Below are 19,359 nucleotides of genomic sequence, written 5' to 3'. Positions count from 1 at the left end.
GAAGATTAACTCTAAAGTTCCTCATCCTGTGTGCATCCAGTACATAGTCTCCTCCTCATTTGATCTTTCCTTGATTCCTTGCTTTCTCTCTCCTCACTTCCTCAAACCGCATTGGAGGAGAAGATCCAAGGTCCCTCGCCTCTGATCTTCTCTTCCAATGTGTTTTGAGAAGGAGGCGAGGAGAGAGGGCACAAGAAATAAAGGAAAAAACGTTGGGAAAGATACTCTGTATGGCCTTTTATTTTGTTAGTTAGGTAGCAGAGTTGAATTGGCTAGGCAGGGCTGGGGAGTGGGCCAGGGTAGTGGGATGGGTGGTTTAAAGGTTGGGCGGTGGGTGGGAGGGGAAGCCTAAGAGTGGTGCACTCCCTGTTTAACATTCCGGGGGTTGGTGAGTAAGGGGTTGGGAAAGGATGGCGGGGAAGGCAGACTGAAGGAGGACATGCTGAGGGGATGGAAGTTACACCTCAGGCCTCGAGACCGGCCAGGGACCACTGTGCCTGCATGTGCTTTCTCTCTCTCTCTCGTTCTCTGTCTCTCTCTCTCTCTTTCTCTGTGTCGCTCTCTCTCTCTCCCTTCCTGTCTCTCTTTGTTTCTCTCGCTCTCTTTGTTTTTCTCTCAGTCCTTTCTCTGGTATCTCATTCCCTCTGTTTCGGGACCTGCTTCTGTTTGGTCACATGACAAGGAGCTGCATCCTACTAAAACACATTTATCTATATTCCTGTAAAAAAACACATCGTTTTTTTTTTATCTTACGCTTTGCTGCCTACCTAACTGAAAATTAGCCATAACTCAAACTTTGGACTGAATCTTCACAGCACCTAGGTCGAAAGCTATTGGGTTCTGGGATGGAGCACCTACCAGCATGCGATGTATACCAGACCTGGGTTCAAATTCTATTTGAAATTATTTAAAATACTTTAGCTGTGCTTGATTGAGCTTACCTCTTGCAATGGAACCAATAGAAAACTGCAAACCCTCCCGAAATGGCACTCCACGTAGTCTAAAGCAAATGCTCAAACCCTGGTTTTATGAAAACTAGCTCAGTAGTTGTAGGGCTCATGTGACTAGTCACCTCATACAGTTGTACCTTTGTCCCAGTTATCAGAGAGATCAGACAAGATATTCTATGAATCGTAATATTTGTCATGACATATTCATATGTTCATCTGGAAATTAATGATCTCATGAATTTCTATACACTAAGCTATACTAGGGCCATGATCAGGAGGAAAACAGTGTAGAACATTCCACAACATTATGCCCCGTTGAACGCAACCCAGGCATGATGATGTCCAAATCAACTATAATATTCTAAATTTGAATATAATTTCAGTGAAGAACTAGGGTGTACCAGCAGTCCTGGGTGTTGCTTTCAGGGCCTTAACCCCCTGCCTATGAGCAAATAGATCTAGGGAAAACACTGATGTGACATTATCTTAGTTAGCTCAGTTCACTCTCAGTAATATCTTGCCATATTAGAGAGCCAGAGCCACCAAGCTATAATGGCAGACCAGTCCAGTAGTGTACAGTGGTACCTTAAACACCACCATGCCGAGCTGAGCCAAGCCAAACTGTACTGGCCTGGTTACACATCCACCATAGTTAGTTGCTGGAAGGGGCCATATGAAAATAAAATTCCTTTAATCCGAGCCAGCTCAGTAGTGTGGTTCAGGTCAGCAGTTGGTACAGTAGTGTAAAAGAGCAATTGGTCTCTGAGTTGGTCTTGTATCATTTCACCCCACTAGGCTGAGCCGAGCTGTACTGGGCTGGCCTTGTTATGCATCTACCATAGTTGGTGGAACCGTACTGGAGAAGGCAATGTGAAAAGAAAATATCAGAGCCTGCTAAGTATGGTTCGGGTCGGTACGCTATTTTGAAAAGGGTTTTGAAGTTCCCAGGCTTTGCATGGTAGTGGTAATGGGGGCGCTGGTGGTGACCCCCTCTCCCCTCTCTCCTCTCCCCCCCAGCATGTGTCACTAGCCGCCAGTCGCTCAGACAAGGGCACCAGCCTGTCCAGCCGCTCACTGGGCGCCCGCTGCAGGAACTCCATCGCCTCCTGCTCTGACGAGACTCCGCACATCGGCAACTACCGTCTGCTTAAGACCATCGGCAAGGGCAACTTCGCCAAGGTCAAGCTGGCCCGCCATATCCTGACGGGCAAGGAGGTGAGGCTGGGGCATGGGGAGGGTGGTGGGTGGGGGGTTGTTGGGTAAGGGATATGATGCAGAGGAGGGGTAGTGGGCTTAGAAAGCAGAAATATGATGCAATAGTGTCCATTTCCATGGTAGTGGGTTATAGTTAGAGCATGGATGGATGCATGGGGCCCAATCCCAAATTGACCACTATATCCAGCATAGCTGGAAGCTTCACCATATTGTTTATAGCAAGCAAATTCTCTCAGATCTCCACAAGGGCATAGGATGTAAAGTCTAGGGGTTGATTTAGGATTGTGCTGTTTTAGTGATTGGGTGGGGGGGGGGGCTTGGGATATAGGGTAGAGAGGTGAGACTTGGGCAGGGATAGGGGTAGAGTGAGTGGTGGGGGTAGGAAGTGGATGGAGGGGGATCTGTAGTTGTGGTTCTTCTTTATTCAGATGGATCCCCATTAGCTTTGGCCTAAGCAACCCCTTGTCTTCCTGGGGTCAATGATTGGAGTATAGATGGGTGCAATGCTAAAATAGAGGGTTGGGAGGAATAGGGATAGGCTTGACTGGAATGGGGAACTAAAGAAGTGGGGCATTGGTTCTGGGGCGTCTGGCCATGGATAGGAAAATAATGAATGTGAATAGGGATATTCATTGTCATACTTGAAGCTTGTTAGAGAAAGCTATATTTTACTACTGGGTTGTTTTCATCTTCTCATTGTGCTTTTTTTGTAAAATGTTGTAAAAAGTTCTCCTCACGTCTCCTCCAGGTTGCAATAAAAATAATTGACAAAACTCAGTTGAATCCAACCAGCCTACAAAAGGTGAGTCTTGGCAATTTACTCTTTTATTAACAATCTGTGTTTTATCAGTCACAGTGGACATGACCTTAATAAACGCTTAATGAACTCTTAATAAATGCATAATAAACTCCCTCCTTACCCCAACACACTATCACAGATTAATGTGAAATAGACACGAATGACTTATTTGAAATTTGTGACAGCCACACAAAAAAAGTCCACCTTTTAGTGTGTATTACATGATTTTCATCACAACGCATTTTGTGTGTATTACATGATTTTCTTTCTTCATAACACATTCATGTACATTACACAAATTCCATTTTTTTTAATGTTAGCTAGGCTAGCTAGGTGGCTAACGTTAGCTTGGCTAGGGGTTAAGGTTAGGGTTAGAGATTAAGGTTAGGTTTAGGAGTTAGGGGTTAAGGTTAGATAACATGCTAGCTAAGTAGTTAAAGGGTTAGGTTTAGGAGTTAGGTTAAAGGGTTAAGGTTATGGTTAGGGTTAGGGGAAGGGTTAGCTAACATACTAAGTGGTTGCAAATTAGCTCAAAAGTAATAATGAGTTGCAAAGTAGCTAATTTGTTCAAATTCTAAAGTTATCCAGATTCAAACACACAACCTTTGGGTTGCTAAATGTTCACGTTATATGCCCACCCATCCTTCCCGACCAACCTCTCTCCTACCAGGACCCCTACAAATCAGCCGGGCTAGACAATCTGGACCCTCTCTTTCTAAAATTATCTGCTGAAATTATTGCAACCCCTATCACTAGACTGTTCAACCTCTCTTTCGTGTCGTCTGAGATTCCCAAAGATTGGAAAGCTGCCTCGGTCATCCCCCTCTTCAAAGGGGGAGACACTCTAGACCCAAACTGCTACAGACCTATATCTATCCTACCCTGCCTTTCTAAGGTCTTCGAAAGCCATGTTAACAAACAGATTACCGACCATTTCGAATCCCACCGTACCTTCTCCGCTATGCAATCTGGTGTCAGAGCTGGTCATGGGTGCACCTCAGCCACGCTCAAGGTCATAAACGATATCATAACCGCCATCGATAGGAAACAATACTGTGCAGCCGTATTCATTGACCTGGCCAAGGCTTTCGACTCTGTCAATCACCACATCCTCATCGGCAGACTCGACAGCCTTGGTTTCTCTAATGATTGCCTCGCCTGGTTCACCAACTACTTCTCTGATCGAGTTCAGTGTGTCAAATCGGAGGGTCTGTTGTCCGGGCCTCTGGCAGTCTCTATGGGGGTGCCACAGGGTTCAATTCTTGGACCGACTCTCTTCTCTGTATACATCAATGATGTCGCTCTTGCTGCTGGTGAGTCTCTGATCCACCTCTACGCAGACGACACTATTCTGTATACTTCTGGCCCTTCTTTTGACACTGTGTTAACAACCCTCCAGGCGAGCTTCAATGCCATACAACTCTCCTTCCGTGGCCTCCAATTGCTCTTAAATATAAGTAAAACTAAATGCATGCTCTTCAACCGATCGCTGCCTGCACCTGCCCGCCTGTCCAACATCACTACTCTAGACGGCTTTGACTTAGAATATGTGGACAACTACAAATACCTAGGTGTCTGGTTAGACTGTAAACTCTCCTTCCAGACTCACATCAAACATCTCCAATCCAAAGTTAAATCTAGAATTGGCTTCCTATTCCGCAACAAAGCATCCTTCACTCATGCTGCCAAACATACCCTTGTAAAACTGACCATCCTACCAATCCTCGACTTCGGTGATGTCATTTACAAAATAGCCTCCAATACCCTACTCAATAAATTGGATGCAGTCTATCACAGTGCCATCCGTTTTGTCACCAAAGCCCCTTACACTACCCACCACTGTGACCTGTACACTCTCGTTGGCTGGCCCTCGCTTCATACTCGTCGCCAAACCCACTGGCTCCAGGTCATCTACAAGTCTCTGCTAGGTAAAGTCCCCCCTTATCTCAGCTCGCTGGTCACCATAGCAGCACCTACCTGTAGCACGCGCTCCAGCAGGTATATCTCTCTGGTCACCCCCAAAACCAATTCTTCCTTTGGCCGCCTCTCCTTCCAGTTCTCTGCTGCCAATGACTGGAACGAACTACAAAAATCTCTGAAATTGGAAACACTTATCTCCCTCACTAGCTTTAAGCACCAGCTGTCAGAGCAGCTCATAGATTACTGCACCTGTACATAGCCCATCTATAATTTAGCCCAAACAACTACCTCTTTACCTACTGTATTCATTTATTTATTTTTTTGCTCCTTTGCACCCCATTATTTCTATCTCTACTTTGCACTTTCTTCCACTGCAAACCAACCATTCCAGTGTTTTTTTTTTTACTTGCTATATTGTATTTACTTCGCCACCATGGCCTTTTTATATTTTTATTTATTTTTATATATATTTTGTTTGCCTTCACCTCCCTTATCTCACCTCACTTGCTCACATTGTATATAGACTTATTTTTTCACTGTATTATTGACTGTATGTTTGTTCTACTCCATGTGTAACTATGTGTTGTTGTATGTATCGAACTGCTTTGCTTTATCTTGGCCAGGTCGCAATTGTAAATGAGAACGTGTTCTCAATTTGCCTACCTGGTTAAATAAAGGTGAAATAAAATAAAATAAATATATATATATATATTCTGCACATCTACCATTCCAGTGTTTAATTGCTATATTGTAATTACTTTGCCACCATGGCCTATTTATTGCCTTACCTCCCTTATCCTACCTCATTTGCACATACTGTATATAGACCTTTTGTACTGTATTATTGCCTGTATGTTTGTTTATTCCATGTGGAACTCTGTGTTGTTGTATGTGTTGAACTGCTTTGCTTTATCTTGGCCAGGTCGCAGTTGCAAATGAGAACTTGTTCTCAACTAGCCTACATGGTGAAATAAAATAAAAAGTATATATTTTTTCTTCTGTCATAAGTAACCTACTGTCTTTATCTGTGATTGAAATGCATTGTATACAAAATCGTGTACTGCACAACAAAAAATATACTTTTTCGTGTGCCTGTCATAAATTTCCAATAAGCAATTTGTGTCTATTTCACAATAATCTGTTATACTGAGTTGCCTTACCCAGTGACATTACACAGAGTTTGAACACCATAAGCCTCACACAAGCAGGCAGGGGGCCCTTTGAGTGAGTTGATTGTGAGTTGATTCAATGACTGAATTACTAAAGTGAAGTACCTGGAAACCTGCAACAGGATCATAGCTTTTGTGGAGCGTGGCTACTATGGTCTCCCGTTTCGAGAAAGAGAGAGAGTGAGAGAGCAGATGCAGGCACAGCGGTCCCTGGCCGGTCTCGAAAGACGTGATACTGTTTGGCAGATGCTGTGGACTGGATGACTGGATAACTGACTGAAAGGATGACGAGTTGACTGGTTGTAACTGGGTGGCTGGATGACTAGATGGAAGGATGACTGGCTGACTGGATGGGCCGATGACTGGCTGACCAGATGACTGGATGACTAGATGGAAGGACGAAGGTGGATGAGTTGACTGCATAATTACAGTGAGATCCAAAAGCATTGTGACAGTGTTGTTTTGGCTCTGTAATCCAGCACTTTGGATTTGAAATGATACATACAAATATCATACCCCCCAAAAATGCTAACCTCCCATGTTATTCAAATGGTGAGAGGTTAGCATGTCTTGAGGGTATGATATTTGTACGTCTCTAACTTTCTCACTCATCATTATTCACGATTCATTCAGGATTATATGTAATCATGGTAGCATCCACACTATTTGTAGAAGTGTTTAGAAACATATTATATTCTTATTTACAATAAAAGGGACTCCAAAATGACACAATACATTATTTACAATTCATTTATATTGGGCACCAAATAAACTGAAACACAACCAAAACAAACAGCAAATGCATCCAACAAATTTGTAGAGTCACAAGCTTAATGTAGTCATTGCGTTGTATGAATATGTGACCAAATACTTAACTTTTTCCTATTTGAATACATATATAAGTGAATTTGTCCCAATACTTTTGGTCCCCTAAAATGGGAGGACTATGTACAAAAAGTGCAGTTCATGAAAACACCCTCAAATTAAATCTGACAGTCTGCGCTTTAACCTCATGTTCATTGAATAATATGAAATCCAAAGTGCTGGAGTACAGAGCCAAAACAACAAAAAATGTGTCAGTCCCAATACTTTTGGAGTTCACTGTACATGACTGCCCACTTGACAAAATACTATAGTATACTGTTTTTGTGTACTTTGCTGTAGTATTCACTGTAGTATTTACTGTAGTATACTGTAGTACACTCTAGTATTTACAGTTAACTATAGTATAAATGTGGTAAAATAAATATGTAGTGTATACTATAGGAATTAATGTAGTGTTTTTGCAGACTGTAATATACTGTAGTATTTACTCTATTGTTTTTGTGGATTTACTGTAGTATTTATATGGAAGCCCTGAAGCCCAAGGCAAAAAAGAAAAGTAGACTCTTGGAATTATCTTGTCCGAAATAAATTAGTGTCTCGTTCGACTTAGTATCTCGTTCATTCACTGATTCCATCCATTGATATGATTATTCATCGACAGTTCTTTAATAGGGCTGCTTTTGAATGCCAAAGTATGTAGATCTCACGTTCTAACCAATTTGACTTCAGATTCTGATGTTTATCCATGTTTCTCCATGTTTCTTCAAATTTCAAATTTCAAAGTTGCTCCAAAAGTCAATATTTGTCGTTTGGATAAACCTGGATAAACATCAGAATCTGAAGTCAAATTGGTAAAACCATGAAATCTTGTTGGCTCACTTACATGCTCTGGCATTCAAAAGCACGCCCGCTTTAAATGGCTGCAGCAATGGTCTGACAAGCCCAACTGGTGCTGCATAACAAATGAGACCTAATAAAGAACAATGAAGTTGTTTGAACAAGATAATACGTTGTTCAAACAACTTAGTATCTAGTTCGAACGACTTAGTATCTCGTTTGAGTGATTTTATTTTACTAAATGGTTCGAACTAGATACTAAGTCGTTCGGACGAGATTTGTTGTTGTTGTTGTGAAAGCAGCCATTATGTTTTGTAGTTGGCGTTGTAAGTGTATCTTTGGGAATGCTGAGGTGTGTAACTGTGAGGGACATTGATGTTTGTTAGCAAGTTAAGGATAGATTCCGATTGATGGAAAAACAGGCTAGTTGTTCCTGTGCATAAATGGAAGCCCCACAATGGACGCTCAGGGTTTGCTGTGCATGAATTTAAGGGGATATTGGCAAAATGACTGACAATGACTGACAATCAGGGACCACTTACATTAGTTCAATATTTCACAGGTCACTCACGATGAGGCAGCATTTAACATGCAACACAAACATGCACTACTCAGAGTAAAGGGAAAAACAGAAAATGCATTGACATAAAGAAATATACAGTGCATTCGGAAAGTATTCAGACCCCTTGACTTTTTCCACATTTTGTAAGCTAACAGCCTTATTCTAAAATGAATTAAATTGTTTTTCCCCCTCATCAATCTACACACAATACCCCATAATGACAAAGCAAAAACTGGTTTGTAGAAATGTTTGCACATTTATACACATTTTTTAACAGAAATAGTACATTTACACAAGTATTCAGACCCTTTACTCAGTACTTTGTTAAAGCACCTTTGGCAGCGATTACTGCATCGAGCCTTCTTGGGTATGACGCTACAAGCTTGACACACCTGTATTTGGGGAGTTTCTCCCATTCTTCTCTGCAGATCCTCTCAAGCTCTGTCAGGTTGGACGGGGAGCATCGCTGCACAGCTATTTTCAGGTCTCCGCAGAGATGTTCGATCGGGTTCAAGTCTGGGCTCTGGCTACGCCCCTCAAGGACATTCAGAGTCTTTTACTTAGGAGTGGCTTCCGTCTGGCCACTCTACCATAAATGCCTGATTGGTGGAATGCTGCAGAGATGGTTGTCCTTCTGGAAAGGTTCTCCCATCTCCACAGAGGAACTCTTGTCAGAGTGACCATCAGGTTCTCGGTTACCTCTCTGACCATGGCCCTTCTCCCACGATTGCTCGGTTTGGCTGGGCAGCCAGCTCTAGGAAGAGTCTTGGTTGTTCCAAACTTCTTCCATTTAAGAATAATGGAGGCCACTGTGTTCTTTGGGATCTTCAATGCTGCAGACAATTTTTGGTACCCTTCCCCAAATCTGTGCCTCGACACAGTCCTGTCTTGAAGCTCTACGGACAATTCCTTTGACCTCATGGGTTGGTTTTTGACCTGACATGCCTTGTCAACTGTGGGACCTTATATAGACAGGTGTGTGCCTTTCCAAATCATGTCCAATCAATTGAATTTACCACAGGGGGACACCAGTCAAGTTGTAGAAACATCTCAATGATGATCAATGGAAACAAGATGCACCTGAGATAAATTTCAAGTCTCATAGCAAAGGGTCTGAATACTTATGTAAATAAGATATTTAAGTAAAAAAAAAATTGAAATTAGCGAACATTTCTAAAAAACTGTTTTCACTTTGCCATTATGGTTTATTGTGTGTAGATCGATGAGGATTTGTATCTATTTAATCAATTTCAGAATAAGGCTGTAACGTAACAACATTTGGAAAAGTAAAGGGGTCTGAATACTTTTTCTGCACATGGTAACATTGACTCATAACCCCCCTCATGCATTAGTCAGAGGTCCGGGCTGCTCTGTAGATGGGCTCAGAGCATGTATATGCTCTCTCTCTCTCTCTCTCTCTCTCTCTCTCTCTCTCTCTCTCTCTCTCTCTCTCTCTCTCTCTCTCTCTCTCTCCCTCTCTCTCTTCCTCCCCCTCTCTCTACCCTCCTGGCTCTGTGGCGGCACACATGAACTCTGCCGCCGGGGGGCATGAAGTGAACAGACCGGAAAGAGCCAATCAAGGATGAAATAATTGTTCATAATGGTGCTGTGTGTATGTACAGTATGTGGGGAAGATAGTGTTGGACTGGGAGAACGTCTGTTACGTTCAGCTTCACATCATGATTTTGGTTGACTATGGGACCATCTCATATGTGGGATAATGACATAGACATGAATCAGGATCAGGATCTGAGTTTCTATGAGCTCCTAGTGTCATCATAGTGGGTTTGATTCCTGCTGGGGCCACCCATACTGAAATGTCTGCACGCATGACTGTAAGTCACTTTGGATAAAAATATTTTTCTAAATGGCATACAGTCCTCACCATACTGTATGTATTTAGGCAGTAAAGCATTTTTTTATTATTTTGTCTCTATACTCCAGCATTTTGGATTTGAGATGAAAATACCATTTTGTAGCTCTCAGAGTATGTTAATGTTGATAATGCCTACAATTACTGTATTACAAACAGTTTTCCATTATAGTGTATTATAGTTGAATATTTGGCCCCATGTTTGGTCCCATATCCATTGCACACAATGACTGCGTCAAGCCTGTGACTCTGCAAACTCATTGGATGTATTTGAAGTTTGTTTTGGCTGTGTTTTTGGTCATGTCTAAATTGTGAATGGTATCTGGAGTAATTGTATTTCTAAGTGAGGAGAGAAGATGTTACTGAATACTTCTCAATTGATCCTGATGATATCATCATGATAAAGAAACAACATGAATGGATCATGAATAATGATGAGTAAGTTTCAGAGGCTACAACAAAATATGATAACCTCTCACCATTACCAATAACAAGGGAGGTTAGCATTTTTTTGGGGGGGTATGGTCTTTGTGCCTTTGTAACTTTCTCACCCATCCTTATTCATGATCCATTCACAATTATTCCTAATCATGGCAGCATCCACATGAATGTAGAAGTGTTCCGAAACCTCTTCTATTCTCACTTACAAAAAACGTTACTCCAAAATGACTTGACATTATTCACTATTCAGTTACTATTGGACAAGACATGATCCAAAACCCTGCCAAAACAAACTGCAAATACATCTAAACAGTTTGTAGAGTGGCAAGCAGGACACTAAAGTGTATAGGCTTTGCTGTACCAGTGTTTCCAATTACCTTAGAGAAAAAGCCAGCATAGATTCGTTAGCATTATGGTTGCACCATTACTAGGCTACATCGAAAATGTATGGTTTCTAGCCCAAACAGTTCAAAGCATTAATTATAATGCCCAAGTATATCGGGGGAGGCAGGTAGCCTAGGGGCTAGAGTGTTGGGCCAGTAAGTGAAAGGTTGCTGGATCGAATCCCCGAGCTGACAAAATAAGAATATGTTGTTCTGCCCCTAAAGAAGGCAGTTTACCCACTTTTCCCCGGTATTCCGTCATTGTAAATAAGAATTGGTTCTTAACTGACTTGCCTAGTTAAAAAATATAAGACATGAACAGAATACATCAGTGATTTGTATTTCCTGCAACTTTCTGAAGAGGCAATGTACGGGATTGCCCCTGGCTGTGTGTGTGCGGTTTGCACTTATGATATGTCTACCACTTTGCGCAGCCATTAGTGATGCTAATGATAACCGCCTTCTGGTAGATGTAAATAGGGAAAATTACAAAACCTGGAAAAAACAAACCAAGAAAATAGATTTTATAGGGCCTTAACTATGTAGAAACCTAATATTCCACAAATGACTGTAATTTCAATGTGTCGTGTCTTGGCTATCATTAATGTGATGATGATTGTTTTAACAAATCTATAACTATGTTTAATTATTATGATGATTAAATGACTCATGTAACAATTAACTCATCAACAATCTTGGGGCACCACAGAAAAAGTTTGTTTAATGAGTTGCCGATTTCCAAATTAACTCTAAAGATATAAATGTCTCTTACATTTCAGTCATCAATCAATCAGTCATTCATTAATTGTTATCTTCTATCAGTCTAATTCTGAATGTCGCAAAATCGTTGGATATCTGCATGAACCCTAGCATAAATGATGAATCAGCAATATACAAATTGGCTTAATTATTTATTCACTAATTAACTAAATAATCACACAGAATTACATAAACACAAACAGAATAGGTTACACATTGATTACCTCATACTGCAATGAAAAGTCCCTAGTGGACTAAACCGATATGACGGCTTGTTACACAAATTGAAAAGGGAGGGGCATGTAAGAAAGAGCGGGAGAAAAGACAAAGGACTTCACTATCGTACACACAGCTGAAAACTATGATCATAGAAATGCTAATACTTTGCACATGGATGGCCGCTAATTTGAAAATAATTGCAATGTACAGTGGTTCCTCCTTTAAAAGTTGCGTCATACTGCGGCACACCCTGCGTGCTGCTGCAGCATTCTGTGGCACGTCATTTAATTCTCAGACATTTCTTCTGTTACTACAAGTTATTGCTAGTTTGACCACCAGAGGGCATCTTTGAGAAGCATTTTATAGTATTCCCTATTGGCATTACCAGAGAATTTAAAACCTTTTTTGTAATAACATAGTATATGGGATTGATTTTAAGTAATTTGGCTTAATTAATTTGATTAATATTATGGTGTTTCCATTCAGAGAAAAATGACAAACGAATCCCTAAGGCTGTTGTCGATGTGTACAGAGGGTCCCTGGTTCGAGCCCAGGTAGGGGCGAGGAGAGGGACCCTGTGCACACATCGACAACAGCCACCCTTGAAGTATCATTACCCATCGCTCCACAAAAGCCGCGGCTTTTGCATTGCAAGGGGAACAACTACTTCAAGGTCTCAGAGCGAGTGACGTCAACGATTGAAACGTTATTAGCGCGCACCCCGATAACTAGCTAGCTATTTCACAGCGGTTACACATAGGCTTCATTAATGCCATTCAGGCTGGAAGTTGATACAACTATGATAGCTGAGGTTCATAGATAGGTTCTGAACTAATATTCATACCAAACGTTTTAGGGTCCATACACAGATCAGCTACATACTGTAGCTAGCTACACATCAATAGGCATGCAGTTATTTTTATCCTTCACTACACAATAAGCAAGTAAATAATTAGCTATGTTGCAAGGTAAGCTTACACAACTGTACATTCAATTTGCAGTAAATGCTTTAGCTTGCTAGATTCTTTACATCCACTGTTTCACAAGACGACAGCCTGGTTTGCTGGTTTTCTCAGGAGTCCCTAAAACATTAAACAACACGAATTACAAATTCATTCTCCCAACACTAGCTAGCTGGCTAATGTTAGCTAGTCAGATAACTTGCTAAATAGCGATTTTCGTAAATTAACTTTATGACAAATGTGCACAAACGTTTGTCTCTACATTAACTAACATATTCCTCTCAATTGTACATTTTGTCAGCCATCTTCGCCCAAGGACGGGTGACTTACGTCAAATATCGTCATTGAAACCACTCAATATGTTTGGTCATATAAAAACCTTGGGACCCAAATGCATAATGAGTGCTCTAACTCCCCCTTGTGGTGGTCTGGAGCAATGAAGCCGTGACGCTGGGTAGCTCTAAGTCCCGCGGTGCAAGCTCACAACATTTAATGGAGGAACCACTGTATATATTTACAATTGTATGCCTTTGTTGTCTCTCTGTTGATATCGCCGGTCCGTCTAGGGTGTAATTCGACGGAAAGTCTGTGGTTTTGTCTGTTAGAATGTATCTTCCAGACGTACCAATGGTCGTTGGATAGGGAAATGTTCTTTTAGAATGGATTTTTTTCGAAGTACCACCCGGTGGTTCTTGGTGGAGATTACTAGAATAGATACTTTAGAGGTATCTATAGTGGTGAGAGGAAATTGTTTTTCTCAATCCTTCGGGTCGAGTTTCCTAGGCTAACCGTATTTAAACAGACTGAATGTTCCTGTGTTGTTTTCTTCACTCGAGAGTTTGAGGTTCTTACCCTTTCCTGGTATTGTAGTCTTTAAACCATTTCTCAGCCATGTAGCCACCGCTTCACGCTGTCTGGTCTATATTTAAATTGCCAACCATTCCAACATGTAGCTATAGTGCCTGGCTCTCTGGTCTAATGTACATTTTGTCAGAAGTGGGTTTTATGCACTTTGGGAAAAGGGGGCGTTCCATGACGCCGACGTAACATCTGTGCTCACGTGGGTGTGTCCAATGACTTGGTTAAGACTTTGTATGAAAAACAATTATCTCATTTAGAAGGCTAACATCACATTACATCTTCTCACAAATAGTTTCATATTTAATCATATCAGCTCCCCAACATTTGGATGTGAATCTGATCACTGGGAAATATACACATTCAGAGATACAGTTATGTTCTTATGCTGTCCTTCATGGGACCCCAAAACACAACTGATCTGACATAATTGTTCTTCAACCACTCCAACCGTTTGGACAAAGATAAATATTGTTTCATTCCCCAAACACCAGTGCTACCAATTACATGTTTTAATTTAGAGCCCTGGTCACAAGCATGATGCAGTCATGCGTGCAATGGATATGGGACCAAATACTTATCTTTTGACTAGTTTAAAACACTAAGATTGTCAGGATGGTGTATTGGAGGCGAAGTCAAGTGCAGGAGAGCAGACTATAATGAACAGGCGCACTTTTTATTATAGTTCCAAAAAACGAGAGCACTACATAAATCAAATGCGCTCAAAAAACGGAACATAAAAGTAGAGCGCATAAACTAACACCACATAACATGAAAACAATTACACACAAAACATGATGGGAAACAGAGGGTTAAATACAAGTAGCTTAATTGGGGAAATAAAAACCAGGTGTGTATGGAAACAAGACAAGACAAATGGATATATGAAAAATGGAGCGGCGATGGCTAGAAAGCCGGTGACGTCGATCGCCGAACGCCGCCCAAACAAGGAGAGGGGGCGACTTCGGAAGAAGTCGTGACAAAGATAATTTGTCCAAATACTTATGGTGTCTTAAAATGGGGGGACTACCCAGCAAACCAAATTGGTTCTGTGAAAGTTCCCAGAACATTTGTTAGGTTGTGGTTTCTACTGACAATTGAAATGTACAAACTATGGCAAAAGGGGACGACAAGTGGATAAGAGGCGAGCAGTAATTTCGATTAAGACATATAATGAGCGAGCTAGGACAGACGTAGTCAATATAACTATTTGTTCAGCACTTTTGAAATGTACATCGACAGAATTCAGAACAAGGGCTGTTCTTACAGTGTTCTCCCTGTACAACAAGTCAGAACTGTAGGATAAATAAAGGGGGCATGTAAGCAGACAATGAAAGCTCTTACAATATTCAATTATTTAATTTCTCTAAAACAGGTTATAGGCTACATGTGCACCACCAAGTCAGAACAGCAGGCAAAATTAAAAGGGGAAAATAGACTAAATTATTAGGGTGAGGCACATGGGCTACTAACAGCTTACTACACAACATACACTTAGTATTACTTTCTTATCTACAGTATACATATCTCCCTTGCAAATTACTATCAGGGCACAAGGCGAGACCCAGATGCAGCCACAGGAGGCAGATGGTTGGAGTCTTAGATGTTTATTGATCCAAAAAGTGGTAGGCAAGAGAATGGTCGTGGACAGGCAATAGGTCAAAACCAGTTCAGAGTCCAGGAGGTACAGAGTGTCAGGCAGGCTCGAGGTCAAGACAGGCAGAATGGTCAGGCAGGCAGGTACAGAGTCCAGAAACAGGCAAGGGTCAAAACCGGGAGGACTAGTAAAAACAGAATAGAGAAGGCAGGAGCACAGAAAAACACACTGGTTGACTTGGACATACAAGACGAACTAGCACAGAGAAACAGCAAACACAGGGATAAATACACTGGGGAAAACAAGCGACACCTGGAGGGGGTGGAGACAAACACAAGGACAGGTGAAACAGATCAGGGTGTGACAATCACATAATTTATGCAGCAGCATACAAGGCATTTTTGGACTCACCTTCTTGTGCTGTGCTCACTTGAACAGGAAGGTGGCGTGGCTGTCCTTCGTGGGCAAATTTTGTCATCAAACTTTGTCATCAAAGTCTGGCATTCTCTGGATTTATGGTGCTTTCAAGACAACTGGGAACTCGAACAAGGTCGAATCATGACATTAAAAACAAGGTTGAATCATGATGACATCAGTGATCTTCAGGTCGTAGCTCTAGAAAGAGGACCGAGTTCCCGACTTACAATTCCGAGTTGGTTGACCGTTCAAAACTTATTTTCCCAGTCGGAGCTAGTTTTTTCCAGAGTTCTCAGTTGTCTTGAACTCACTGAAGTCAGATTTCCCAATTCTGATTAACAGTTGTTTTGAGAGCAGCATAAATGCTGGATTGACAGTATGGCCAATGTTAAATGTTTTAAGCTTTAAATGTTTTAAACCCAGACTTGGGACCACACACCCACTCCACTGAATAGCAGGCTAGTGATGGCTTTGCAATGCTTGCAGTTAGCCACTGATTCCTTCCAAACCACTCATTGTTGAATTTGCGATTTCCAACTTGTTGTGTAATGTTCATTTCCAATGGCCGTTGAGCACCGATAAGTTTTATCTATAATTTATCTTCACATGACTATGATTAAAAACGGATTTGCCAGTAGATTGTCGACTTGATTCATGATGATGACTGCTAACTAAGATTTTGAAAGTATGATGTTCACATGATCAGTCCAATCAAAGCTACTGTAGATATAACTTGATTTCACATCATTTTATGTGTGGCCAATGACCTTGAGTGTTCTTGGATGGGCACATCTAATGTTACTCCATGGCAACACCAAACGGGCTTGAATTTTCGAGCTCTACCCTTAGATTTTCGCGGTGACGTAGTGTCCCAATGAGTGACAGAACACTGACCCAATCACGGCGCAAGTAGAGAACATTACCAACCCCTACACTCTGTATTTTCCGCTGGCTTCCCCACCACCACAGAGAGCACTGAGCTAGGCTGAAATACTTGCATTTTTCAGCTGTCTTACTCAAGAAAGCAAAAAAGAGACCATGTTTGTATGCGGCTATATTAACTTAATTATTATAATATTTTTTTAAATATTGTTTGCAAACTTATGTGACAGGTATTAACTAAAAATGTGGGGCTTAGCCCCCCTTGCCCTGAATGACAGGTTGCCACTGCATTCTTACAATGTTTACATCAGAGTGCACAAAATGTTCCCTCAATGTTCTTAGAATGCTATTGCTATTATCCTAGAATGATAAAATTGAGTTTTGAACAGTCCATAGTGGTTTTCTGTCGTGTTAGTCTTCTCTTACTGTTGATGATGTTACTTGTACAACACTCCATGTAGAGACACATATGACAATTATTTGGAATCACATGACAATTTATTAGACATTTATTGTACAAACATACAGTGGCTTGCGAAAGTATTCACCCCCCATGGCATTTTTCCTATTTTGTTGCCTTACAACCTGTAATGAACATGGATTTTTTGGGGGGGTTTGTATCATTTATTTTACACAACATGCCTACGAATTTGAAGATACACATATTTTTTATTGTGAAACAAACAAGAAATAAGACAAAAAAACAGAACTTAAGTGTGCATAACTATCCCCCCCCAAAGTCAATACTTTGTAGAGACACCTTTTGCAGCAATTACAGCTGCAAGTCTCTTGGGGTATGTCTCTATAAGCTTGGCACATCTTGCCACTGGGAAAACTGCTCCAGCTCCTTTAAGTTGGATGGGTTCTGCTGGTGTACAGCAATCTTTAAGTCATACCACAGATTCTCAATTGGATTGAGGTCTGTGCTTTGACAAGGCCATTCCAAGACATTTAAATGTTTCCCCTTAAACCACTCAAGTGTTGCTTTAGCACTATTCTTAGGGTCATTGTCCTGATGGAAGGTGAATCTCCGTCACAGTCTCAAATCTCTGGAAGACTGAAACAGGTTTCCCTCAAGAATTTCCCCTGTATTTAGCGCCATACATCATTCCTTCAATTCTGACCAGTTTCTTGCCACCACCATGCTTCACTGTGGGGATGGTGTTCTCAGGGTGATGAGAGGTGTTGGGTTTGCGCCAGACATAGCGTTTTCCTTAATGGCCAAAAAGCTCAATTTTAGTCTTATCTTACCAGAGTACCTTCTTCCATATGTTTGGGAGTCTTCCACATGCCTTTTGGCGAACACCAAACGTGTTTGCTTATTTTTTTCTTTAAGCAATGGCTTTTTTCTGGCCACTCTTATATAAAGCCCAGCTCTGTGGAGGTTACGGCTTAAAGTGGTCCTGTGGACAGATACTCCAATCTCCACTGTGGAGCTTTGCAGCTCCTTCAGGGTTATCTTTGGTCTCTTTGTTGCCTCTCTGATTAATTCCCTCCTTGCCTGGTCCGTGAGTTGTGATGGGCGGCCCTCTCTTGGCAGGTTTGTTGTGGTGCCATATTCTTTCCATTTTTTAATAATGGATTTAATGTTGCTCTGTGGGATGTTCAAAATTTTTGATATTTTTTAATAACCCAAACATAATCTGTACTTCTCCACAACTTTGTCCCTGACCTGTTTGGAGAGCTCCTTGGTCTTCATGGTGACGCTTGCTTGGTGGTACCCCTTGCTTAGTGGTGTTGCAGACTGGGGCCTTTCAGAATAGGTGTATATATACTGAGATCATGTGACAGATCATGTGACACTTAGATTGCACACAGGTGGACTTTATTTAACAAATTATGTGACTTCTGAAGGTAATTGGTTTTACCAGATCTTATTTAGGGGCTTCATAGCAAAGGGGGTGAATACATATGCGCACGCACCACTTTTCCGTTTTTATCATTTGTAAAATATGTTTTGAAAGTAAATTTTTTCATTTCATTTCACCAATTTTGACTATTTTGTGTATGTCCATTACATGAAATCTAAATAAAAATCCATTTAAATCACAGTTTGTAATGCAACAAAATAGGAAAAATGCCAAGGGAGATGAATACTTTTGCAAGGCACTGTAGTTTCACTGTATTTTGTTGATAGTCACAAGCAGGGATCGAACCTGGGAGCTTTTGAGTGTTATCCATGGAATGAATCACTGTGTCACTAGGAAGGAACTAATACATATATACATCTGTGTACACCTTTATTCTGACTTCCAGGTTGTGCTTTGTCTTTGCAAAAGAGAGGATAACTAAATCTACCAATCTTCTTTATATACTGTAATGTTGGGATGTTTTGACTTTTATTTTCCCTACAAACTTGATTTCAGAAATCATGTTAAATTATTGCCTGGCAGATTACAGTGAGGTATACATAGATGTGCATAATGTACTAAGACATATAGCCATACTTTGGGTCATAATTTAAGGATTTCAGTACAAAGGGAAATCCAGTGTTTTTAAAATTGGATCTTGGTGGCGCTGCCGACTACGTAGCCTACAGGGCTTGAAGATGGCAGATTGCAGGTTCAAATCTACTTGATTACCATTTCTTAAAAAAGCTATTGCTATGTCTGGACAATGCCCTAATAAAATATAATGGTCAGAAGATTGAAGTGAGGGCCTTCTGAGTGGCACAGCGGTCTAAGGCACTGC

At 41.1% G+C, this 19,359-nt stretch overlaps 1 protein-coding gene across 1 annotated transcript in view; it reads left to right on the top strand.

Annotated features, from left to right (window-relative positions):
• Positions 1–19,359, top strand: part of LOC120044361 (MAP/microtubule affinity-regulating kinase 4-like) — a 49,832-nt gene that overhangs the window by 5,053 nt on the left and 25,420 nt on the right. Inside the window, exons 2-3 of the mRNA XM_038988985.1 lie at positions 1,968–2,165; positions 2,914–2,967. Of these exons, the coding sequence (XP_038844913.1) occupies positions 1,968–2,165; positions 2,914–2,967 (252 nt within the window). The remainder of the gene's footprint in view (positions 1–1,967; positions 2,166–2,913; positions 2,968–19,359) is intronic.

This window comes from Salvelinus namaycush, chromosome 3 (assembly GCF_016432855.1).
Source record: "Salvelinus namaycush isolate Seneca chromosome 3, SaNama_1.0, whole genome shotgun sequence".
NCBI lineage: Eukaryota > Metazoa > Chordata > Actinopteri > Salmoniformes > Salmonidae > Salvelinus > Salvelinus namaycush.
The sequence above is the reverse complement of the archived record's forward strand: the minus strand, read 5'-3'. Positions and strand labels throughout refer to the sequence as shown.